Here is a 27,115-nt window from a genome sequence, read left to right as displayed (position 1 = left end):
GTTATTTCATGTCTCATTTGTTCATTTTGATGGAGAAAAAGTTGTACATTTAGTGAATTCAGAGTGTCTAAGATGCAAAAGTAGGCATGTTTGAGTACTCATGTCCAGTGGCTCACTGCGTTAACAGTCGCCCCTGGATGCGGATGGTCGCGTGTTCGAATCCATGCTGTGGCATACTTTTTTTCATTTTCACCCTTTTTCTATGGATCTCCAAAAAGTCAACTTTGACTTTTTCTGAGTCTGGAGGAATTCAAGGGGAGTTTTCAAGGGACTCTACCCGCCTTATGAGGCACTATTTTCGAATACATTTTCCATTTTCACCCTTTTTCTATGGATCTCCAAAAAGTGAACTTTTACATTTTCTGAGTCTGGAGGAATTCAAGGGGAGTTTTCAGGGGAGTGCATTCTCTCTGCCATCTCCTCCCTCTGTGTGCGTTGCTGCATGCAGCAGCTGCGTGTGTGTGTGTAAACTGCCCCTCCCCTTCGCAAGCAGGCGGGGGAGAGAGAGATGTTTCGTCTCGATTTACACATGCTATGACTCCGGGGGTACCTCCATTCGCTTCGTCTTGATCTGTTGATGTTATTTCATGTCTCGTTTGTCCATTGTGACGGTGGGAAAGCCAGGGAAATGTCCCGGAGATATACTGATAAATCTTTGTAACAGCATTTTCCTGCGATCACAGCTGTTCGCAGCTACGAGGCTGGGACCGCTTCCATTCGCTTCGTCTTGATCTGTAGACGTTATTTAATGTCTCATTTGTTCATGTTGATGGAGAAAAAGTTGTACATTTAGTAAATTCAGAGTGTCTAAGATGCACAAGTAGGCATGTTTGAGTACTCAGGTCCAGTGGCTCACTGCGTTAATGCTCGCCCCTGGATGCGGTTGGTCGCGTGTTCGAATCCATACTGTGGCATACTTTTTTTCATTTTCACCCTTTTTCTATGGATCTCCAAAAAGTCAACTTTGACTTTTTCTGAGTCTGGAGGAATTCAAGGGGAGTTTTCAAGGGACTCTACCCGCCTTATGAGGCACTATTTTCGAATAGTTTTTACCATTTTCACCCTTTTTCTATGGATCTCCAAAAAGTGAACTTTTACATTTTCTGAGTCTGGAGGAATTCAAGGGGAGTTTTCAGGGGAGTGCATTCTCTCTGCCATCTCCTCCCTCTGTGTGCGTTGCTGCATGCAGCAGCTGCGCGTGTGTGTGTAAACTGCCCCTCCCCTTCGCAAGCAGGCGGGGGAGAGAGAGATGTTTCGTCTCGATTTACACATGCTATGACTCCGGGGGTACCTCCATTCGCTTCGTCTTGATCTGTTAATGTTATTTCATGTCTCGTTTGTCCATTGTGACGGTGGGAAAGCCAGGGAAATGTCCCGGAGATATACTGAGAAATCTTTGTAACAGCATTTTCCTGCGATCACAGCTGTTCGCAGCTACGAGGCTGGGACCGCTTCCATTCGCTTCGTCTTGATCTGTAGATGTTATTTAATGTCTCATTTGTTCATGTTGATGGAGAAAAAGTTGTACATTTAGTAAATTCAGAGTGTCTAAGATGCACAAGTAGGCATGTTTGAGTACTCAGGTCCAGTGGCTCACTGCGTTAATGCTCGCCCCTGGATGCGGTTGGTCGCGTGTTCGAATCCATGCTGTGGCATACTTTTTTTCATTTTCATCCTTTTTCTATGGATCTCCAAAAAGTCAACTTTGACTTTTTCTGAGTCTGGAGGAATTCAAGGGGAGTTTTCAAGGGACTCTACCCCCTTTATGAGGCACTATTTTCGAATACTTTTTTCCATTTTCACCCTTTTTCTATGGATCTCCAAAAAGTGAACTTTTACATTTTCTGAGTCTGGAGGAATTCATGGGGAGTTTTCAGGGGAGTGCATTCTCTCTGCCATCTCCTCCCTGTGTGTGCGTTGCTGCATGCAGCAGCTGCGTGTGTGTGTGTAAACTGCCCCTCCCCTTCGCAAGCAGGCGGGGGAGAGAGAGATGTTTCGTCTCGATTTACACATGCTATGACTCCGGGGTTACTTCCATTCGCTTCGTCTTGATCTGTTGATGTTATTTCATGTCTCGTGTGTCCATTGTGACGGTTGGAAAGCCAGGGAAATGTCCCGGAGATATACTGAGAAATCTTTGTAACAGCATTTTCCTGCGATCACAGCTGTTCACAGCTACGAGGCTGGGAACGCTTCCATTCGCTTCGTCTTGATCTGGAGATGTTATTTCATGTCTCATTTGTTCATTTTGATGGAGAAAAGGTTGTACATTTAGTGAATTCAGAGTGTCTAAGATGCACAAGTAGGCATGTTTGAGTACTCAGGTCCAGTGGCTCACTGCGTTAACGCTCGCCCCTGGATGCGGTTGGTCGCGTGTTCGAATCCATGCTGTGGCATACTTTTTTTCATTTTCACCCTTTTTCTATGGATCTCCAAAAAGTGAACTTTTACATTTTCTGAGTCTGGAGGAATTCAAGGGGAGTTTTCAGGGGAGTGCGTTCTCTCTGCCATCTCCTCCCTGTGTGTGCGTTGCTGCATGCAGCAGCTGCGTGTGTGTGTAAACTGCCCCTCCCCTTCGCAAGCAGGTGGGGGAGAGAAAGATGTTTCGTCTCGATTTACACATGCTATGACTCCGGGGGTACCTCCATTCGCTTCGTCTTGATCTGTTGATGTTATTTCATGTCTCGTTTGTCCATTGTGACGGTGGGAAAGCCAGGGAAATGTCCCGGAGATATACTGAGAAATCTTTGTAACAGTATTTTCCTGCGATCACAGCTGTTCACAGCTACGAGGCTGGGACCGCTTCCATTCGCTTCGTCTTGATCTGTAGATGTTATTTAATGTCTCAGTTGTTCATTTTGATGGAGAAAACGTTGTACATTTAGTGAATTCAGAGTTTCTAAGATGCAAAAGTAGGCATGTTTGAGTACTCAGGTCCAGTGGCTCACTGCGTTAATGCTCGCCCCTGGATGCGGTTGGTCGCGTGTTCGAATCCATGCTGTGGCATACTTTTTTTCATTTTCACCCTTTTTCTATGGATCTCCAAAAAGTCAACTTTGACTTTTTCTGAGTCTGGAGGAATTCAAGGGGAGTTTTCAAGGGACTCTACCCGCCTTATGAGGCACTATTTTCGAATACTTTTTTCCATTTTCACCCTTTTTCTATGGATCTCCAAAAAGTGAACTTTTACATTTTCTGAGTGTGGAGGAATTCAAGGGGAGTTTTCAGGGGAGTGAGTTCTCTCTGCCATCTCCTCCCTGTGTGTGCGTTGCTGCATGCAGCAGCTGCGTGTGTGTGTGTAAACTGCCCCTCCCCCTCGCAAGCAGGCGGGGGAGAGAGAGATATTTCGTCTCGATTTACACATGCTATGACTCCGGGGGTACCTCCATTCGCTTCGTCTTGATCTGTTGATGTTATTTCATGTCTCGTTTGTCCATTGTGACGGTGGGAAAGCCAGGGAAATGTCCCGGAGATATACTGAGAAATCTTTGTAACAGCATTTTCCTGCGATCACAGCTGTTCACAGCTACGAGGCTGGGACCGCTTCCATTCGCTTCGTCTTGATCTGTAGATGTTATTTAATGTCTCATTTGTTCATTTTGATGGAGAAAAAGTTGTACATTTAGTGAATTCAGAGTTTCTAAGATGCAAAAGTAGGCATGTTTGAGTACTCAGGTCCAGTGGCTCACTGCGTGGCAAGTCGTGCTTAGGTGGTATAGAGTGACAGCCAATAAAATCGCAGCATTACTGATAGTGCTGAACCACTGTTTTAGCCAGCTGATGTTTCTTCTGTTATCAGGTTCGACACCCGGTTGGGGCAAAGTCTGTGAATCCTAATGTCCTGTTATTGTGTTTATATGTATTTATTACCTTCAAAAGAAAAACTCAGAAGGTATTATTTATATTTAAGATATGGACCATGTAGTATAAATAATTTACTTATGAATGAGACATGTAGATATGAATCAAAAAACATATTTATTGTAAACAACAGAAACAAAGCAGATTGTCATACAAAACATATCATATATAAGTAACAAAATAAGGTAGAAGTAAATAAAGTAAATAAAGCAGTAGTAAATAGAGAATGAAATAATGTAAAGGTATTATTTATATTTAAGATATGGACCATGTAGTATACATTTACTTTTGAATGAGACATGTAGATATTAATCAAGAAAACATCTTTACTGTAAACAACAGAAACAAAGCAGATTATGTCGTACAAAACATATAATATATCAGTAACAAAATGAGGTAGAAGTAAATAAAGTAAATAATATTTTGTTAAATAAAGTAAATATAAGTAAATAAAGCAGTAGTAAATAGAGAATGAAAAAATGTAAGTCCAGCTTGATGAGCATGTTTGCATTAAAGTTGGACCTTGATGCACATGTATTCAGCACGTCACCGGAAGTAGCCTGAGCAGCAATGGCATCAGATGTCATCCAAGCATCCGGCGCCCTGCTGGTGTTCGTACTCATGCAGGAGGCAGTCTGTCAGGTAGTGTGAAGACACAGAGATCCCGTTCCAGCCATCAGAGTCCCCATACTCTCCAAAGGGAGCTGGCTTGGTTTCCTGCCGAAGGAACTGGGTAATTGTCTTCTGGTCGTACTTTCCTTCCTCACCATCCATGATGTTCTTACAGCTGAGGAGGTACGCCAGGTCAGCACGTTCATGTTTCAGGTGCATCAACTCTGTGATCTGCTTTGCCATATCAGTGGGTGACTTGCCGCTGCGCCGGAGCTCATCCAGTACCGACTTACAGATGGCTTTCTTGTAAGTCAGTACTGCTGGCAGCAGGTTGGTGAACCTCTTAGGGAGCTTTTCCAGCCAGGATGGGTTGTCGGCATACCACCTCTTCCGGCAGACTTTGCAGCAGAGCCTTGAAGAGAGCAAGTAGTACTGTCCGTTGGTGCCGACAATCACACGAGGCCTACCAACACCAGCAGAGGCAATTTGAGGCTGAGCACAGCCGTCAATACACGGCAGAGTGTAATTGTTCCTCAGCCTTCCCATCAAATTGTCATTTTCTGGCTTCCAGATGAAAAAGGGATGGAGCTGAAAGTACTTGGCGCAGGGAAAATCATAGACGCTGTCAATCAGCTCTGGTTGGGGAGGGCCACGCCACAATGACACCATCTTTAGAGGGTTGCGTACAGGAACGGGGCCTGGCCAGAGCCCCATGGATTGCAGCTCCATCTTCATCCAGATCCTCTGCTGCGGCGAACAGTTCCAATGACTGACATCCTGGTTGTAGGAAGGAGGAGGAGGAGGAGGAGGAGGAGGAGGAGGAGGACAGCTGGGGACCGTTGATGGCATGGGTAATGGCTGACCTAGGCAGACAATAAATAAAAATACATGGCAAATAATTACGATTGTGTGTGATTTTTTTGAAAAATGATTTTTAGCAAGTACACATCCAAATGAGAAACATTCAAACACTTGAAGGTGCCTCAAACATGTGATGTATTATTATTGTTAGTATCACTCACTTTGTGTTGGTGCAGCTGGTGGATGCAGTGTCGGTTGACTGGCCTCTGCAGAAATCTCAGGAGCCACTATAGAAAATATTAAAACATGTCATTATTATCAACAGTAAAATAAAGAAATATAGTGCAAGTAAATATTAAAAAGTAAATACAAAAAGAAAAGTAGTTTAAAAAAAATGAAGTAGTGAAATAAGAGTTTATATGCAAGCTATTGGAACGATACAGCCAATGGCGTCTGGCCAACAGCACAGCTGAATATTGTAGAACCGATTAATGAAAAGTAAACTGCTGTTAACTTGTCCCCACGCTGTGTTTTGTAACAGGGATGGGTTAGTATATCTAACCCCGGTTTATTGGAAAAATAATAAGGGAGTTAATGGTAAACTTACATGGTAGTTAGCGTTAATTTATATATACATTAATGTAAACGCACACAAACACGGAGGATTTCGCTCCAAGTAACTTGCGGTAATTTCGCCTCACCAAGTCAACAAAAACACAATAAACTCACACAGAAATCCTACCACATGAACTTTAAGCAGCTTAAGTTGAATTCACTTTACATTAACATGTAATTCATCCTAAAGTGCCTTGTGTGCATGCAGCCGTTAGACACGATACACGTAGGAAACACGGACCACTTTATAGCTTTCATTGAAACTAAAACACGTCAGACAAAGCCCAGATAACATAACATTACATGTCGCTTCTCTTTTAATTCATGTTACTATAACTTACCTTGTAGTTTGGTCGTAATGTCAGGAGTTGAAAAAGTCGCTGTCCCGTCTCTCAATCACTCACTCACTGAAGGAGAGCGGGGCAAGGAGCAGACAGGTCTCACTGGCAAAATTGCGCCACAGCGCCACTCGCGGCCAAAAATATATTACATCGGCAACGATTCAACGGTGCCATAGAGAATGAATGGGAAATCGTTTATGCAGGATCATGGAAAAATCATGAAACAATCCCCGGGGCCCGCGCGTTGGGGAGGGGCAGTTTACACACACACACACGCAGCTGCTGCATGCAGCAACGCACACAGAGGGAGGAGATGGCAGAGAGAATGCACTCCCCTGAAAACTCCCCTTGAATTCCTCCAGACTCAGAAAATGTAAAAGATCACTTTTTGGAGATCCATAGAAAAAGGGTGAAAATGGAAAAAAGTATTCGAAAATAGTGCCTCATAAGGCGGGTAGAGTCCCTTGAAAACTCCCCTTGAATTCCTCCAGACTCAGAAAAAGTCAAAGTTGACTTTTTGGAGATCCATAGAAAAAGGGTGAAAATGAAAAAAAGTATGCCAGAGCATGGATTCGAACACGCGACCAACCGCATCCAGGGGCGAGCATTAACGCAGTGAGCCACTGGACCTGAGTACTCAAACATGCCTACTTTTGCATCTTAGAAACTCTGAATTCACTAAATGTACAACTTTTTCTCCATAAAAATGAACAAATGAGACATTAAATAACATCTACAGATCAAGACGAAGCGAATGGAAGCGGTCCCAGCCTCGTAGCTGTGAACAGCTGTGATCGCAGGAAAATGCTGTTACAAAGATTTCTCAGTATATCTCCGGGACATTTCCCTGGCTTTCCCACCGTCACAATGGACAAACGAGACATGAAATAACATCAACAGATCAAGACGAAGCGAATGGAAGTACCCCCGGAGTCATATCATGTGTAAATCGAGACGAAACATCTCTCTCTCCCCCGCCTGCTTGCGAGGGGGAGGGGCAGTTTACACACACACGCAGCTGCTGCATGCAGCAACACACACACAGGGAGGAGATGGCAGAGAGAACGCACTCCCCTGAAAACTCCCCTTGAATTCCTCCAGACTCAGAAAATGTAAAAGATCACTTTTTGGAGATCCATAGAAAAAGGGTGAAAATGAAAAAAAGTATGCCACAGCATGGACTCGAACACGCGACCAACCGCATCCAGGGGCGAGCGTTAACGCAGTGAGCCACTGGACCTGAGTACTCAAACACGCCTACTTGTGCATCTTAGACACTCTGAATTCACTAAATGTACAACTTTTTCTCCATCAAAATGAACAAATGAGACATTAAATAACATCTACAGATCAAGACGAAGCGATTGGAAGCGGTCCCAGCCTCGTAGCTGTGAACAGCTGTGATCGCAGGAAAATGCTGTTACAAAGATTTCTCAGTATATCTCCGGGACATTTCCCTGGCTTTCCCACCGTCACAATGGACAAACGAGACATGAAATAACATCAACAGATCAAGACGAAGCGAATGGAGGTACCCCCGGAGTCATAGCATGTGTAAATCGAGACGAAACATCTCTCTCTCCCCCGCCTGCTTGCGAGGGGGAGGGGCAGTTTACACACACACGCAGCTGCTGCATGCAGCAACACACACACAGGGAGGAGATGGCAGAGAGAACGCACTCCCCTGAAAACTCCCCTTGAATTCCTCCAGACTCAGAAAATGTAAAAGATCACTTTTTGGAGATCCATAGAAAAAGGGTGAAAATGGAAAAAAGTATTCGAAAATAGTGCCTCATAAGGCGTGTAGAGTCCCTTGTAAACTCCCCTTGAATTCCTCCAGACTCAGAAAAAGTCAAAGTTGACTTTTTGGAGATCCATAGAAAAAGGGTGAAAATGAAAAAAAGTATGCCAGAGCATGGATTCGAACACGCGACCAACCGCATCCAGGGGCGAGCATTAACGCAGTGAGCCACTGGACCTGAGTACTCAAACATGCCTACTTTTGCATCTTAGAAACTCTGAATTCACTAAATGTACAACTTTTTCTCCATAAAAATGAACAAATGAGACATTAAATAACATCTACAGATCAAGACGAAGCGAATGGAAGCGGTCCCAGCCTCGTAGCTGTGAACAGCTGTGATCGCAGGAAAATGCTGTTACAAAGATTTCTCAGTATATCTCCGGGACATTTCCCTGGCTTTCCCACCGTCACAATGGACAAACGAGACATGAAATAACATCAACAGATCAAGACGAAGCGAATGGAAGTACCCCCGGAGTCATATCATGTGTAAATCGAGACGAAACATCTCTCTCTCCCCCGCCTGCTTGCGAAGGGGAGGGGCAGTTTACACACACACACGCAGCTGCTGAATGCAGCAACGCACACAGAGGGAGGAGATGGCAGAGAGAATGCACTCCCCTGAAAACTCCCCATGAATTCCTCCAGACTCAGAAAATGTAAAAGTTCACTTTTTGGAGATCCATAGAAAAAGGGTGAAAATGGAAAAAAGTATTCGAAAATAGTGCCTCATAAGGCGGGTAGAGTCCCTTGAAAACTCCCCTTGAATTCCTCCAGACTCAGAAAAAGTCAAAGTTGACTTTTTGGAGATCCATAGAAAAAGGGTGAAAATGAAAAAAAGTATGCCACAGCATGGATTCGAACACGCGACCAACCGCATCCAGGGGCGAGCATTAACGCAGTGAGCCACTGGACCTGAGTACTCAAACATGCCTACTTTTGCATCTTAGAAACTCTGAATTCACTAAATGTACAACTTTTTCTCCATCAAAATGAACAAATGAGACATGAAATAACATCTACAGATCAAGACGAAGCGAATGGAAGCGGTCCCAGCCTCGTAGCTGTGAACAGCTGTGATCGCAGGAAAATGCTGTTACAAAGATTTCTCAGTATATCTCCGGGACATTTCCCTGGCTTTCCCACCGTCACAATGGAGAAACGAGACATGGAATAACATCAACAGATCAAGACGAAGCGAATGGAGGTACCCCCGGAGTCATAGCATGTGTAAATCGAGACGAAACATCTCTCTCTCCCCCGCCTGCTTGCGAGGGGGAGGGGCAGTTTACACACACACGCAGCTGCTGCATGCAGCAACACACACACAGGGAGGAGATGGCAGAGAGAACGCACTCCCCTGAAAACTCCCCTTGAATTCCTCCAGACTCAGAAAATGTAAAAGATCACTTTTTGGAGATCCATAGAAAAAGGGTGAAAATGAAAAAAAGTATGCCACAGCATGGACTCGAACACGCGACCAACCGCATCCAGGGGCGAGCGTTAACGCAGTGAGCCACTGGACCTGAGTACTCAAACACGCCTACTTGTGCATCTTAGACACTCTGAATTCACTAAATGTACAACTTTTTCTCCATCAAAATGAACAAATGAGACATTAAATAACATCTACAGATCAAGACGAAGCGATTGGAAGCGGTCCCAGCCTCGTAGCTGTGAACAGCTGTGATCGCAGGAAAATGCTGTTACAAAGATTTCTCAGTATTTCTCCGGGACATTTCCCTGGCTTTCCCACCGTCACAATGGACAAACGAGACATGAAATAACATCAACAGATCAAGACGAAGCGAATGGAGGTACCCCCGGAGTCATAGCATGTGTAAATCGAGACGAAACATCTCTCTCTCCCCCGCCTGCTTGCGAGGGGGAGGGGCAGTTTACACACACACGCAGCTGCTGCATGCAGCAACACACACACAGGGAGGAGATGGCAGAGAGAACGCACTCCCCTGAAAACTCCCCTTGAATTCCTCCAGACTCAGAAAATGTAAAAGATCACTTTTTGGAGATCCATAGAAAAAGGGTGAAAATGGAAAAAAGTATTCGAAAATAGTGCCTCATAAGGCGTGTAGAGTCCCTTGTAAACTCCCCTTGAATTCCTCCAGACTCAGAAAAAGTCAAAGTTGACTTTTTGGAGATCCATAGAAAAAGGGTGAAAATGAAAAAAAGAATGCCACAGCATGGATTCGAACACGCGACCAACCACATCCAGGGGCGAGCGTTAACACAGTGAGCCACTGGACCTGAGTACTCAAACATGCCTACTTGTGTATCTTAGACACTCTGAATTCACTAAATGTACAACTTTTTCTCCATCAAAATGAACAAATGAGACATTAAATAACATCTAAAGATCGAGACGAAGCGAATGGAAGCGGTCCCAGCCTCGTAGCTGCGAAGAGCTGTGATCGCAGGAAAATGCTGTTACAAAGATTTCTCAGTATATCTCCGGGACATTTCCCTGGCTTTCCCACCGCCACAATGGACAAACGAGACATGAAATAACATCAACAGATCAAGACGAAGCGAATGGAGGTACCCCCGGAGTCATAGCATGTGTAAATCGAGACGAAACATCTCTCTCTCCCACGCCTGCTTGTGAGGGGGAGGGGCAGTTTACACACACACGCAGCTGCTGCATGCAGCAACACACACACAGGGAGGAGATGGCAGAGAGAACGCACTCCCCTGAAAACTCCCCTTGAATTCCTCCAGACTCAGAAAAAGTCAAAGTTGACTTTTTGGAGATCCATAGAAAAAGGGTGAAAATGAAAAAAAGAATGCCACAGCATGGATTCGAACACGCGACCAACCACATCCAGGGGCGAGCGTTAACACAGTGAGCCACTGGACCTGAGTACTCAAACATGCCTACTTGTGTATCTTAGACACTCTGAATTCACTAAATGTACAACTTTTTCTCCATCAAAATGAACAAATGAGACATTAAATAACATCTAAAGATCGAGACGAAGCGAATGGAAGCGGTCCCAGCCTCGTAGCTGCGAAGAGCTGTGATCGCAGGAAAATGCTGTTACAAAGATTTCTCAGTATATCTCCGGGAAATTTCCCTGGCTTTCCCACCGCCACAATGGACAAACGAGACATGAAATAACATCAACAGATCAAGACGAAGCGAATGGAGGTACCCCCGGAGTCATAGCATGTGTAAATCGAGACGAAACATCTCTCTCTCCCCCGCCTGCTTGCGAGGGGGAGGGGCAGTTTACACACACACGCAGCTGCTGCATGCAGCAACACACACACAGGGAGGAGATGGCAGAGAGAACGCACTCCCCTGAAAACTCCCCTTGAATTCCCCCAGACTCAGAAAATGTAAAAGATCACTTTTTGGAGATCCATAGAAAAAGGGTGAAAATGGAAAAAAGTATTCGAAAATAGTGCCTCATAAGGCGTGTAGAGTCCCTTGTAAACTCCCCTTGAATTCCTCCAGACTCAGAAAAAGTCAAAGTTGACTTTTTGGAGATCCATAGAAAAAGGGTGAAAATGAAAAAAAGAATGCCACAGCATGGATTCGAACACGCGACCAACCGCATCCAGGGGCGAGCGTTAACACAGTGAGCCACTGGACCTGAGTACTCAAACATGCCTACTTGTGTATCTTAGACACTCTGAATTCACTAAATGTACAACTTTTTCTCCATCAAAATGAACAAATGAGACATTAAATAACATCTAAAGATCGAGACGAAGCGAATGGAAGCGGTCCCAGCCTCGTAGCTGCGAAGAGCTGTGATCGCAGGAAAATGCTGTTACAAAGATTTCTCAGTATATCTCCGGGAAATTTCCCTGGCTTTCCCACCGCCACAATGGACAAACGAGACATGAAATAACATCAACAGATCAAGACGAAGCGAATGGAAGTACCCCCGGAGTCATAGCATGTGTAAATCGAGACGAAACATCTCTCTCCCCCGCCTGCTTGCGAAGGGGAGGGGCAGTTTACACACACACACGCAGCTGCTGCATGCAGCAACGCACACAGAGGGAGGAGATGGCAGAGAGAATGCACTCGCCTGAAAACTCCCCTTGAATTCCTCCAGACTCAGAAAATGTAAAAGTTCACTTTTTGGAGATCCATAGAAAAAGGGTGAAAATGGAAAAAAGTATTCGAAAATAGTGCCTCATAAGGCGGGTGGAGTCCCTTGAAAACTCCCCTTGAATTCCTCCAGACTCAGAAAAAGTCAAAGTTGACTTTTTGGAGATCCATAGAAAAAGGGTGAAAATGAAAAAAAGTATGCCACAGCATGGATTCGAACACGCGACCAACCGCATCCAGGGGCGAGCATTAACGCAGTGAGCCACTGGACCTGAGTACTCAAACATGCCTACTTTTGCATCTTAGAAACTCTGAATTCACTAAATGTACAACTTTTTCTCCATCAAAATGAACAAATGAGACATGAAATAACATCTACAGATCAAGACGAAGCGAATGGAAGCGGTCCCAGCCTCGTAGCTGTGAACAGCTGTGATCGCAGGAAAATGCTGTTACAAAGATTTCTCAGTATATCTCCGGGACATTTCCCTGGCTTTCCCACCGTCACAATTGAGAAACGAGACATGAAATAACATCAACAGATCAAGACGAAGCGAATGGAGGTACCCCCGGAGTCATAGCATGTGTAAATCGAGACGAAACATCTCTCTCTCCCCCGCCTGCTTGCGAGGGGGAGGGGCAGTTTACACACACACGCAGCTGCTGCATGCAGCAACACACACACAGGGAGGAGATGGCAGAGAGAACGCACTCCCCTGAAAACTCCCCTTGAATTCCTCCAGACTCAGAAAATGTCAAAGATCACTTTTTGGAGATCCATAGAAAAAGGGTGAAAATGAAAAAAAGAATGCCACAGCATGGATTCGAACACGCGACCAACCACATCCAGGGGCGAGCGTTAACACAGTGAGCCACTGGACCTGAGTACTCAAACATGCCTACTTGTGTATCTTAGACACTCTGAATTCACTAAATGTACAACTTTTTCTCCATCAAAATGAACAAATGAGACATTAAATAACATCTAAAGATCGAGACGAAGCGAATGGAAGCGGTCCCAGCCTCGTAGCTGCGAAGAGCTGTGATCGCAGGAAAATGCTGTTACAAAGATTTCTCAGTATATCTCCGGGAAATTTCCCTGGCTTTCCCACCGCCACAATGGACAAACGAGACATGAAATAACATCAACAGATCAAGACGAAGCGAATGGAGGTACCCCCGGAGTCATAGCATGTGTAAATCGAGACGAAACATCTCTCTCTCCCCCGCCTGCTTGCGAGGGGGAGGGGCAGTTTACACACACACGCAGCTGCTGCATGCAGCAACACACACACAGGGAGGAGATGGCAGAGAGAACGCACTCCCCTGAAAACTCCCCTTGAATTCCCCCAGACTCAGAAAATGTAAAAGATCACTTTTTGGAGATCCATAGAAAAAGGGTGAAAATGGAAAAAAGTATTCGAAAATAGTGCCTCATAAGGCGTGTAGAGTCCCTTGTAAACTCCCCTTGAATTCCTCCAGACTCAGAAAAAGTCAAAGTTGACTTTTTGGAGATCCATAGAAAAAGGGTGAAAATGAAAAAAAGAATGCCACAGCATGGATTCGAACACGCGACCAACCGCATCCAGGGGCGAGCGTTAACACAGTGAGCCACTGGACCTGAGTACTCAAACATGCCTACTTGTGTATCTTAGACACTCTGAATTCACTAAATGTACAACTTTTTCTCCATCAAAATGAACAAATGAGACATTAAATAACATCTAAAGATCGAGACGAAGCGAATGGAAGCGGTCCCAGCCTCGTAGCTGCGAAGAGCTGTGATCGCAGGAAAATGCTGTTACAAAGATTTCTCAGTATATCTCCGGGAAATTTCCCTGGCTTTCCCACCGCCACAATGGACAAACGAGACATGAAATAACATCAACAGATCAAGACGAAGCGAATGGAAGTACCCCCGGAGTCATAGCATGTGTAAATCGAGACGAAACATCTATCTCCCCCGCCTGCTTGCGAAGGGGAGGGGCAGTTTACACACACACACGCAGCTGCTGCATGCAGCAACGCACACAGAGGGAGGAGATGGCAGAGAGAATGCACTCGCCTGAAAACTCCCCTTGAATTCCTCCAGACTCAGAAAATGTAAAAGTTCACTTTTTGGAGATCCATAGAAAAAGGGTGAAAATGGAAAAAAGTATTCGAAAATAGTGCCTCATAAGGCGGTTAGAGTCCTTTGAAAACTCCCCTTGAATTCCTCCAGACTCAGAAAAAGTCAAAGTTGACTTTTTGGAGATCCATAGAAAAAGGGTGAAAATGAAAAAAAGTATGCCACAGCATGGTTTCAAACACGCGACCAACCGCATCCAGGGGCGAGCGTTAACGCAGTGAGCCACTGGACCTGAGTACTCAAACATGCCTACTTTTGCATCTTAGACACTCTGAATTCACTAAATGTACAACTTTTTCTCCATCAAAATGAACAAATGAGACATGAAATAACATCTACAGATCAAGACGAAGCGAATGGAAGCGGCCCCAGCCTCGTAGCTTTGAACAGCTGTGATCGCAGGAAAATGCTGTTACAAAGATTTCTCAGTATATCTCCGGGACATTTCCCTGGCTTTCCCACCGTCACAATGGACAAACGAGACATGAAATAACATCAACAGATCAAGACGAAGCGAATGGAGGTACCCCCGGAGTCATAGCATGTGTAAATCGAGACGAAACATATCTCTCTCCCCCGCCTGCTTGCGAGGGGGAGGGGCAGTTTACACACACACGCAGCTGCTGCATGCAGCAACACACACACAGGGAGGAGATGGCAGAGAGAACGCACTCCCCTGAAAACTCCCCTTGAATTCCTCCAGACTCAGAAAATGTAAAAGATCACTTTTTGGAGATCCATAGAAAAAGGGTGAAAATGAAAAAAAGAATGCCACAGCATGGACTCGAACACGCGACCAACCGCATCCAGGGGCGAGCGTTAACGCAGTGAGCCACTGGACCTGAGTACTCAAACATGCCTACTTTTGCATCTTAGACACTCTGAATTCACTAAATGTACAACTTTTTCTCCATCAAAATGAACAAATGAGACATGAAATAACATCTACAGATCAAGACGAAGCGAATGGAAGCGGTCCCAGCCTCGTAGCTTTGAACAGCTGTGATCGCAGGAAAATGCTGTTACAAAGATTTCTCAGTATATCTCCGGGACATTTCCCTGGCTTTCCCACCGTCACAATGGACAAACGAGACATGAAATAACATCAACAGATCAAGACGAAGCGAATGGAAGTACCCCCGGAGTCATATCATGTGTAAATCGAGAGGAAACATCTCTCTCTCCCCCGCCTGCTTGCGAAGGGGAGGGGCAGTTTACACACACACACGCAGCTGCTGCATGCAGCAACGCACACAGAGGGAGGAGATGGCAGAGAGAATGCACTCCCCTGAAAACTCCCCATGAATTCCTCCAGACTCAGAAAATGTAAAAGTTCACTTTTTGGAGATCCATAGAAAAAGGGTGAAAATGGAAAAAAGTATTCGAAAATAGTGCCTCATAAGGCGGGTAGAGTCCCTTGAAAACTCCCCTTGAATTCCTCCAGACTCAGAAAAAGTCAAAGTTGACTTTTTGGAGATCCATAGAAAAAGGGTGAAAATGAAAAAAAGTATGCCACAGCATGGATTCGAACACGCGACCAACCGCATCCAGGGGCGAGCGTTTTTTTTTTTTTTTTTTTTATTTTATTATTCATTATCAAAATGTTTTCACACAGATTAAACAAACACTCACATTGCATAACAAATCCCCCAAAAAGAAGAGGACCCCAATGCATTTAATACAAAGTATACATCACAGTCCTATCTTGTCTTTCACTTCCCCGACATCCCTAATCCACCATTCTTTTACATTTATTCCCCTTTCACAGGTCATCATTCCTTATTTTTCAAAATTATACTTAAGCTTTCCATCATTCACTTCTATCAGTGTACAACCATCAACATGTTCTTTCATGAACATCTCATTATCTTTGTACACATATAACATTCCAACAACCCTCATTATATTCCTCTTCATAATTCCCCACACTCCATCCACTCTCCCCTCATAGTGTGCTACATTCCTTCTTATTTTCACCGCATATCTTGCCTGGCTTAAACATAGATTTAACATATCAACATTGCACCCATCCCTTCTCCCACTCAACCCAAACAACCACAATTCTTTCCACTCTAGACATTTTAACACCCCTTCATCCCAGCACCTGCATATCAATTCTTTTATTTTCCCAAAGAACCCCCTTAATTCCCCACACTCAAAAAACTCATGCATACAATTCTCCACTCCCACCTTACACACATCACATTCTCTCTTAACCTCTTTGTCAAACATACTTATTATTAAATTGTTGAACACCCTGTTGTGCCTTAAACAGAAATCAAAGTGCTCACCCTCCACACTATTCCCTTTCACTCTCAGATTCACCCACATCTTTTTCACATCCATTCCCCCCATCACCTTTTCCCAAACCTTTTCTGATGCTGGTCTCCTTGCATCCCCCTTCCCAAGGGTTTTGTATATCCTTTTCGTGCTAAGGTCTCCCAGCTTCACCCCTTCACCCACATATAGCGCTACCTCACTTTCGCCCCCTACCACCTTCTTGCTCTCCACCATCCTCCTCCATTCCACCGGCATCCCCTCTTTGATGCTCTCCATCATGCCTTCTGCTGTCCTTCCCCCCATTAACAGATTATTTTCCCTTGTCCCATCAACAATAACTTGAGCCCTCATGAACCCCGGAACATACTCATAGACTAGGTCTCTTATTACCCTAAATCCAGCCCTCCACATTGGTAAATTAAATAATACTTCGCCCTCTTTCATTATCCTATAGTTTTGGAATATGGGTTGTTTCCATACCTGCTGCGCATTCTCACATTCATACTTCACATTCCCCAAGAACTCTCCCCACGCATTCATCACCTCCCTTTGAAAATCATTCATTCCATTCATCCACCCTTTCTTAAAGCGCATAAATATCCCACTGTCCCCACACCCCCCTCCTTTATTTATACTGTCTCTCAAAAATTCTTTCCACACATGCTTATTTCCCTTATTTAGATATTTTATCATCGTTTTGACCCTCATTGCTTTCATCTTCCTTTCCACATTTATTAGTTTTAGCCCCCCATCTTTATAGTCATTCTCTAGAACCTCCCTAGCTATCCTCACTCCCTTCCCCTCCCACATGAACTCACTCACTATTTTATTTACCTCTTTTATTACTCTGTCTGGCACCTCCATTACACTCATTACATAAACTAGCTTGCTCATGATGAGACCATTTACTACTATAACTTTCCCCCTCAGTTTTAATCTCCTCAGTTTCCAGAAGCTTAGGGTCTTTTTCAAACTACCCACCACTCCCTCATATTGCACATCCCTCCCCTCTCTGTCCTTCAAACCCACATTAATACCCAGTACCCTAATATATTCCTTATTCTCTTTTAAACCTAACTCCTCTCTCCCTACATCACCATTTCCCAGCACCATGTACTCTGACTTTTCCATATTAATTTTAGCCCCTGAAGCTCTTCCATATATCTCCACACTCTCTAAGACCCCTCTTACACTTTCCATGTCTCTTACGGTGATTGTATTATCATCCGCATATTGGAATACTACACTTATCCCTCCCCCCGGCACCATCACCCCCTTTACCCTCTCATTCTGTTGTAGCAAAGCCGCAAGGGGCTCCGCTGATAATGCATAGAGCATCGCCGATAGAGGGCATCCCTGCCGGACGGATCTCCCTAACTTAAATACATTTGTGATGATCCCATTAACCTTAACGCAACTCATGGCTTTCCTATATATTCTCCTTATCCACCCAACAAACCCCCTCCCAAACCCTGCTTTTACCAAAACCCTGAATAAATAAACGTGATTAACCCTATCGAACGCCTTGTTCAGATCTAAGCTTACCAACACCCCTCCTTCTCCACCCTTCATATGATTTACCGTGTCCCTAATACTACAAACTGTGTCACATATATCCCTTCCAGGAATACTATATGCCTGGGTGCTCCCCACCACCGCACCAATAACCCTCTTCATTCTATTGGATAACACCCGTGCCATAATCTTATAATCCCCATTCAACATACTTAACGGCCTATAGTTCCCTAATTTATCCCTACTACCCTTTTTGTACAATATGCTAATCACCCCTGTTGACAATCCGTCCGGCAGTTCATCCTTCTCTTCGAAGCTCTTAAACAACTCCTTCAACATTGGGACTAGCACAGCCTTAAATTCCATGTAGAACTCTGCAGTTAGGCCATCTAGTCCCGGGCTTTTATTTTTGCCCATGCCATCTATTGCTGCCTCTATTTCCTCTTTTCCCATCTCCCCTTCGCACAACTCTCTTCCTTCTTCTGTCAACACCGCCCTCATGCTCCCCAGAGTCTTTTCCAGGCTCTCTTTTTCATTAACTTCCTCCTGGAAGAGCTCTCTATAAAACTCTTCCACCCTCTTAACTATCCCTACTAAGTCTTTAATAATCTCACCCCCCTTACCCTCTATCTGCCTAATCTGATTGTTCCCCTGCTTCCTATTCTCCATCCCTAAGAAAAAACCTGTACATTTTTCCCCTTCAACTAAATATCTTGCCCTACTCCTGACGATTGCCCCCATACACCTCTCTCTTTCCACTATCCCTAACTCATCCCTAAGACTATTGTAGACCCCTAAATCTCTCCCTACCTCTCCCTCTATCTTCTCTGCTTCTTTATTTAGTTCCTCTTTTAACCTCTCCTCCCTCTCTCTCCCTCTTTTATTTCTTCCACAACTGAACTTTATGCTCATTTTTTTTATTTCTCTTTTTAGGCCCTCCCACCATTCTCCTTCATCCTCACCATCCATTTTCTCTTGCTTCCTTAACCATTCATTCATCATATTTTTGTATTTCTCATCCTTAAGCAGAGCAGCGTTTAGGCACCACACCCCTCCCCCTCTTCCCTTACATCCATCATCCAGCTTAAAGCCAAGGATAACATGATCACTCAAGCTAGTCGTTGTATGTTTAAAAGTCCCCACCTTCCCACCTATCCTTCCCTTGCACAGCACCAAGTCTATCCTACTCTGCTTCAACACACCCCCCACCACCTGTTTTCTAGTATATACCCTCTCATCCAAATTCCTTTCTCTCCACACATCTCTTAAGCCGTTCTCCCTCATCAGTTTCTCCAATGCACCTCGTGAGGAGTCATTTCTATAACTCATCCCACCCGCCACATCAATCCTTCCACACCTCACATTGAAATCACCCACCACCACACAATTTCCCCCACACTTCCCATCCAGACCCTCAAAAAAACTCTTTCTTTCTTTCTCCACATTAGGCGCATGAATATTCATCAGTCTATACATTTCCCCCATATAACCAAACTCTGCAATAATCATCCTTCCTTTTCCATCATCCTCCACCTTTTTCACACTTTCCACTTTTCCCATTCTAAACAATATTGCCACCCCTCTTGCATTCAAACCACCATTATTGAAAAATACCCTCCCCATCCATCCCATTATCACATCACCCACACTTTCATTGTCCCAGTGTGTCTCCTGTAGGCATATGACATCAGCTGTACATAGCAGTAAAGCCCTGTCCCTTCTGTCCTTTGTTTTTAGCCCCCGGCCATTAAATGTACATATCGTCACCATTGCATGTAAAGTTTGAAGAAAAATTTCTGTTCCCACTTGTCCTTCTTTTCCAGGCCACAGCCGTTGAAAGAAACAATCTTCACCATTGTCATTTAAAGGGGATTAGCGTTGGAGTATTCCAAAAGTTCTCCTTCAGCTCACCTTTCGCTGTCCAGATCATCTCCACCGACTCCTTTCACATTCTTCTCCACTTGTGAACGTGTATTCACTTTCCCTCTCACGGTTATTCCTGATGGTTTTGAGTCACCTCCTCCGACCCTCGATCCCTCTCTCCCAGGCGTCATCGGACTCCTACTCCGTCCCCTGGTCCTCGGAACCTCGACCCGCTCCTCGATCTCCTGCTCTCCCACCGTCACCTCTATGATTTCGTCATCGTCCTTCAAGAGCAACGTAATTTCATCTTCCACTCTCTGCTCCCCCACCTTCTCCGCTTCTTCTCTCTCCTCCGCCACCATCACCGATTCTCCTCTCTCCTCCACCGCCGTCACCTCCTCCTTCTTCTCCACACCTTCGCCGTTCGGACTTTTCTTTCTCTCAGTCTTTGTTTTCTTCTTTTTCACCTTCCCTTTCCCCACTGTCTGTGTCCCCTCATTTCCCTCCTCCGCTACCCCCTCATGTTGTCTTTTCTTCCCTCCTTCCTTCTGTTCCCCCCCTATTTCTTTCTGCCCCACCGCCACCACCACTACCTTCTCTCCCTCTATCACTTCCTCAGCCTCCTCATCCTCCCCCCCCCCCTCTTCTTTATCCACCTCTTCCACCTCCTGCTCCGCTTCCTCCTCCACATTGTACCTCTCCCTCCCCCCCTCCTTTTCAGGCCTGGCCTGTTCTCTCCTTCTCACCCTCTCTTCCCCAGCACAATCCCTCGCAAAATGCCCAACACCCCCACACCTGTAACATTTTATCTCCGGACACTCCCTAAAAATGTGCCCCGCCCTTAGACAGTTTCTGCACACCGCCACCTGTCTGTCATGTATGACCCTTACGTATTCTGCCCCCCCCTCCACTCTAAATTGTGTCGAGTACGGCAGTGATGTTACCTTCTCATTAAGAGAAACTTTGAGGAAGCGTGTCCCGTCCGCTATCCTCATCCCCTCCCTGGTGTTCTTTACATAACGTCTTTTGATGGGCGAAACCGCCTTAACCCCCCACTCAAACAGCCTCCTCAGGATCTGGTCATCCTCGATATATATCGGCATGTACATAAAGGACACCATCACCTCCATCGCAGTTAACTCCTCTGCCTTTATAACCACCCCCTTCACCCTCAGCCCCTCCAGCAATCTCTTCTTTCCCTCCACATATCCCATTGTCACCTCATACCTTTCCCCCTTCAGCCTGCATCCCAGCACCTCCCCACACTCATCCTGTATTTCACACAGCATGTCCAACATTGTAATCTTTCCCAAGCCCCCCTCCACCGTCACCGCCAGTGTCAGATCCGCCCGGTAACTAATGTCCTCATTCCCTTCTCCCACCCTTCCCCCCCTCTCTTTTACTTGGCTACTGCCCTGTTTCAAACTGTTTCTCTCTTTTTCTCCGTCCGTTTTCTTTCTTTGTCCAGGACCCTCCTCTTTCCTCCCGTCGTCTCCATTCACGAACTTTTGTCCTTCTCCCGTGTTCTCCCGGCTTTCCTCCTCTTCTGTTCTTCTCTGCGCACTCTCCTGTGCATTTTCTGACCCTCCGCTTGTCTTTAGAGCCTCGCCGCTCTTCCCTGCGCGTTCCTTAATGCCTCCGCTGCTATTCCTCGCGCCCTCTTCCGGGTTCTGTTCCGCTCCGCAATGTCCTCCTCCCAGTCTCTCTGAAGCCGTTGTTGTGCTTGTTCCGGATTGAAATGCACCCATCTCCTCTTCTCTCTCCATAATTCCCTTCTTTCCAGCCTTTCCTTTCATTAGTCCGGCTTTTTCCGCCTCTCTTTCCTCCCGGCTCCTCTCATCCAGCTTCCTCTCCAGCAGCAGCTTCGCTTTCTCCTCTTCATTCCTTATATTTCCCATCATGCAGGCCGCCTCTCTTACATCCTTTCCTTGTGTAGAGCCCTCAGTATCCGTCTGCATTGTCGGTTTTCCTCCCGTTTCTCCAGCATGCTCCGCTGCATTCAGCTCGGCTTCTCCCGCTTTCTTCGCCGCCCCCCGCATTCCAGACATTCCAGACATTCCAGGATTCACGTCCTTATTCTCCGTTCTTTTCTCCATTTTCTCCACAGCGCACCTTCAATGTTTGTCCCCCCAGACAGCTGAGCTGTTTGGGGGGGGGTTTTGCCGGAAAAGATCGCGATTAAAACGCTTGTTTTAAACACTTTGTCCCGTTTCCTCAGCAAACAATTGACCTGCTTCCTCCAGCACTCTCGCTGCGTTCGCGCTGTTGCTCCTCGTATTTTCTCCTCTGATGTTCACAAAACACGGTTTGAAAGTATCCCCCCCGACAGCAGAGCTGTTTGGGGGGCTGTTTGTCCAAAAATAAAGTGCAAAAACCGTCTTATTTGCTCCACTTTGTCCAAATTCGTCCCAAACTTTTGCGTCCACACATACACTGCTCACTCTCAATGCGCTCCTAGCGGGCGTGATCAGAGCGTTAACGCAGTGAGCCACTGGACCTGAGTACTCAAATATGCCTACTTGTGCATCTTAGACACTCTGAATTCACTAAATGTACAACTTTTTATCCATCAAAATGAACAAATGAGACATGAAATAACATCTACAGATCAAGACGAAGCGAATGGAAGCGGTCCCAGCCTCGTAGCTGTGAACAGCTGAGATCGCAGGAAAATGCTGTTACAAAGATTTCTCAGTATATCTCTGGGATATTTCCCTAGCTTTCCCACCGTCACAATGGACAAACGAGACATGAAATAACATCAACAGATCAAGACGAAGCGAATGGAAGTACCCCCGGAGTCATAGCATGTGTAAATCGAGACGAAACATCTCTCTCTCCCCCGCCTGCTTGCGAAGGGGAGGGGCAGTTTACACACACACACGCAGCTGCTGCTGCATGCAGCAACGCACACACAGGGAGGAGATGGCAGAGAGAATGCACTCCCCTGAAAACTCCCCTTGAATTCCTCCAGACTCAGAAAATGTAAAAGTTCACTTTTTGGAGATCCATAGAAAAAGGGTGAAAATGGAAAAAAGTATTCGAAAATAGTGCCTCATAAGGCGGTTAGAGTCCTTTGAAAACTCCCCTTGAATTCCTCCAGACTCAGAAAAAGTCAAAGTTGACTTTTTGGAGATCCATAGAAAAAGGGTGAAAATGAAAAAAAGTATGCCACAGCATGGTTTCAAACACGCGACCAACCGCATCCAGGGGCGAGCGTTAACGCAGTGAGCCACTGGACCTGAGTACTCAAACATGCCTACTTTTGCATCTTAGACACTCTGAATTCACTAAATGTACAACTTTTTCTCCATCAAAATGAACAAATGAGACATGAAATAACATCTACAGATCAAGACGAAGCGAATGGAAGCGGCCCCAGCCTCGTAGCTTTGAACAGCTGTGATCGCAGGAAAATGCTGTTACAAAGATTTCTCAGTATATCTCCGGGACATTTCCCTGGCTTTCCCACCGTCACAATGGACAAACGAGACATGAAATAACATCAACAGATCAAGACGAAGCGAATGGAGGTACCCCCGGAGTCATAGCATGTGTAAATCGAGACGAAACATATCTCTCTCCCCCGCCTGCTTGCGAGGGGGAGGGGCAGTTTACACACACACGCAGCTGCTGCATGCAGCAACACACACACAGGGAGGAGATGGCAGAGAGAACGCACTCCCCTGAAAACTCCCCTTGAATTCCTCCAGACTCAGAAAATGTAAAAGATCACTTTTTGGAGATCCATAGAAAAAGGGTGAAAATGAAAAAAAGAATGCCACAGCATGGACTCGAACACGCGACCAACCGCATCCAGGGGCGAGCGTTAACGCAGTGAGCCACTGGACCTGAGTACTCAAACATGCCTACTTTTGCATCTTAGACACTCTGAATTCACTAAATGTACAACTTTTTCTCCATCAAAATGAACAAATGAGACATGAAATAACATCTACAGATCAAGACGAAGCGAATGGAAGCGGTCCCAGCCTCGTAGCTTTGAACAGCTGTGATCGCAGGAAAATGCTGTTACAAAGATTTCTCAGTATATCTCCGGGACATTTCCCTGGCTTTCCCACCGTCACAATGGACAAACGAGACATGAAATAACATCAACAGATCAAGACGAAGCGAATGGAAGTACCCCCGGAGTCATATCATGTGTAAATCGAGAGGAAACATCTCTCTCTCCCCCGCCTGCTTGCGAAGGGGAGGGGCAGTTTACACACACACACGCAGCTGCTGCATGCAGCAACGCACACAGAGGGAGGAGATGGCAGAGAGAATGCACTCCCCTGAAAACTCCCCATGAATTCCTCCAGACTCAGAAAATGTAAAAGTTCACTTTTTGGAGATCCATAGAAAAAGGGTGAAAATGGAAAAAAGTATTCGAAAATAGTGCCTCATAAGGCGGGTAGAGTCCCTTGAAAACTCCCCTTGAATTCCTCCAGACTCAGAAAAAGTCAAAGTTGACTTTTTGGAGATCCATAGAAAAAGGGTGAAAATGAAAAAAAGTATGCCACAGCATGGATTCGAACACGCGACCAACCGCATCCAGGGGCGAGCGTTAACGCAGTGAGCCACTGGACCTGAGTACTCAAATATGCCTACTTGTGCATCTTAGACACTCTGAATTCACTAAATGTACAACTTTTTATCCATCAAAATGAACAAATGAGACATGAAATAACATCTACAGATCAAGACGAAGCGAATGGAAGCGGTCCCAGCCTCGTAGCTGTGAACAGCTGAGATCGCAGGAAAATGCTGTTACAAAGATTTCTCAGTATATCTCTGGGATATTTCCCTAGCTTTCCCACCGTCACAATGGACAAACGAGACATGAAATAACATCAACAGATCAAGACGAAGCGAATGGAAGTACCCCCGGAGTCATAGCATGTGTAAATCGAGACGAAACATCTCTCTCTCCCCCGCCTGCTTGCGAAGGGGAGGGGCAGTTTACACACACACACGCAGCTGCTGCTGCATGCAGCAACGCACACACAGGGAGGAGATGGCAGAGAGAATGCACTCCCCTGAAAACTCCCCTTGAATTCCTCCAGACTCAGAAAATGTAAAAGTTCACTTTTTGGAGATCCATAGAAAAAGGGTGAAAATGGAAAAAAGTATTCGAAAATAGTGCCTCATAAGGCGGTTAGAGTCCTTTGAAAACTCCCCTTGAATTCCTCCAGACTCAGAAAAAGTCAAAGTTGACTTTTTGGAGATCCATAGAAAAAGGGTGAAAATGAAAAAAAGTATGCCACAGCATGGTTTCAAACACGCGACCAACCGCATCCAGGGGCGAGCGTTAACGCAGTGAGCCACTGGACCTGAGTACTCAAACATGCCTACTTTTGCATCTTAGACACTCTGAATTCACTAAATGTACAACTTTTTCTCCATCAAAATGAACAAATGAGACATGAAATAACATCTACAGATCAAGACGAAGCGAATGGAAGCGGCCCCAGCCTCGTAGCTTTGAACAGCTGTGATCGCAGGAAAATGCTGTTACAAAGATTTCTCAGTATATCTCCGGGACATTTCCCTGGCTTTCCCACCGTCACAATGGACAAACGAGACATGAAATAACATCAACAGATCAAGACGAAGCGAATGGAGGTACCCCCGGAGTCATAGCATGTGTAAATCGAGACGAAACATATCTCTCTCCCCCGCCTGCTTGCGAGGGGGAGGGGCAGTTTACACACACACGCAGCTGCTGCATGCAGCAACACACACACAGGGAGGAGATGGCAGAGAGAACGCACTCCCCTGAAAACTCCCCTTGAATTCCTCCAGACTCAGAAAATGTAAAAGATCACTTTTTGGAGATCCATAGAAAAAGGGTGAAAATGAAAAAAAGAATGCCACAGCATGGACTCGAACACGCGACCAACCGCATCCAGGGGCGAGCGTTAACGCAGTGAGCCACTGGACCTGAGTACTCAAACATGCCTACTTTTGCATCTTAGACACTCTGAATTCACTAAATGTACAACTTTTTCTCCATCAAAATGAACAAATGAGACATGAAATAACATCTACAGATCAAGACGAAGCGAATGGAAGCGGTCCCAGCCTCGTAGCTTTGAACAGCTGTGATCGCAGGAAAATGCTGTTACAAAGATTTCTCAGTATATCTCCGGGACATTTCCCTGGCTTTCCCACCGTCACAATGGACAAACGAGACATGAAATAACATCAACAGATCAAGACGAAGCGAATGGAAGTACCCCCGGAGTCATATCATGTGTAAATCGAGAGGAAACATCTCTCTCTCCCCCGCCTGCTTGCGAAGGGGAGGGGCAGTTTACACACACACACGCAGCTGCTGCATGCAGCAACGCACACAGAGGGAGGAGATGGCAGAGAGAATGCACTCCCCTGAAAACTCCCCATGAATTCCTCCAGACTCAGAAAATGTAAAAGTTCACTTTTTGGAGATCCATAGAAAAAGGGTGAAAATGGAAAAAAGTATTCGAAAATAGTGCCTCATAAGGCGGGTAGAGTCCCTTGAAAACTCCCCTTGAATTCCTCCAGACTCAGAAAAAGTCAAAGTTGACTTTTTGGAGATCCATAGAAAAAGGGTGAAAATGAAAAAAAGTATGCCACAGCATGGATTCGAACACGCGACCAACCGCATCCAGGGGCGAGCGTTAACGCAGTGAGCCACTGGACCTGAGTACTCAAATATGCCTACTTGTGCATCTTAGACACTCTGAATTCACTAAATGTACAACTTTTTATCCATCAAAATGAACAAATGAGACATGAAATAACATCTACAGATCAAGACGAAGCGAATGGAAGCGGTCCCAGCCTCGTAGCTGTGAACAGCTGAGATCGCAGGAAAATGCTGTTACAAAGATTTCTCAGTATATCTCTGGGATATTTCCCTAGCTTTCCCACCGTCACAATGGACAAACGAGACATGAAATAACATCAACAGATCAAGACGAAGCGAATGGAAGTACCCCCGGAGTCATAGCATGTGTAAATCGAGACGAAACATCTCTCTCTCCCCCGCCTGCTTGCGAAGGGGAGGGGCAGTTTACACACACACACGCAGCTGCTGCTGCATGCAGCAACGCACACACAGGGAGGAGATGGCAGAGAGAATGCACTCCCCTGAAAACTCCCCTTGAATTCCTCCAGACTCAGAAAATGTAAAAGTTCACTTTTTGGAGATCCATAGAAAAAGGGTG

At 45.4% G+C, this 27,115-nt stretch overlaps 1 protein-coding gene across 3 annotated transcripts; it reads right to left on the bottom strand.

Annotated features, from left to right (window-relative positions):
• Positions 1–3,861: 3,861 nt before the first annotated feature.
• LOC307027181 (uncharacterized protein) lies at positions 3,862–6,379 on the bottom strand. 3 transcript variants are annotated; one of them, XM_079695382.1, is made up of 3 exons: positions 6,231–6,379; positions 5,496–5,561; positions 3,862–5,336 (listed from the first exon to the last, which is right to left on the bottom strand). In XM_079695382.1, the coding sequence occupies exon 3, from the start codon at positions 5,320–5,322 to the stop codon at positions 4,438–4,440; it is 885 nt and encodes a 294-aa protein (XP_079551508.1). In that variant the 5' UTR covers positions 5,323–5,336; positions 5,496–5,561; positions 6,231–6,379; the 3' UTR covers positions 3,862–4,437. The 3 variants fall into 3 exon arrangements, with proteins under 3 accessions (XP_079551508.1, XP_079551507.1, XP_079551506.1); XM_079695381.1 differs by having other exon boundaries at positions 3,862–5,561; XM_079695380.1 differs by lacking the exon at positions 6,231–6,379 and having other exon boundaries at positions 5,496–6,214.
• Positions 6,380–27,115: the final 20,736 nt, after the last annotated feature.

This window comes from Notothenia rossii (assembly GCF_949606895.1).
Source record: "Notothenia rossii genome assembly, contig: scaffold_25, whole genome shotgun sequence".
Taxonomy (NCBI): domain Eukaryota; kingdom Metazoa; phylum Chordata; class Actinopteri; order Perciformes; family Nototheniidae; genus Notothenia; species Notothenia rossii.
This window is presented reverse-complemented; position numbering and strand designations above follow the sequence as displayed.

Coding starts and splice junctions, on each gene's coding strand:
- LOC307027181 (XM_079695381.1), bottom strand. CDS start 5,322: ATGCCATCAACGGTCCCCAGCTGTCCTCCTCCTCCTCCTCCTCCTCCT.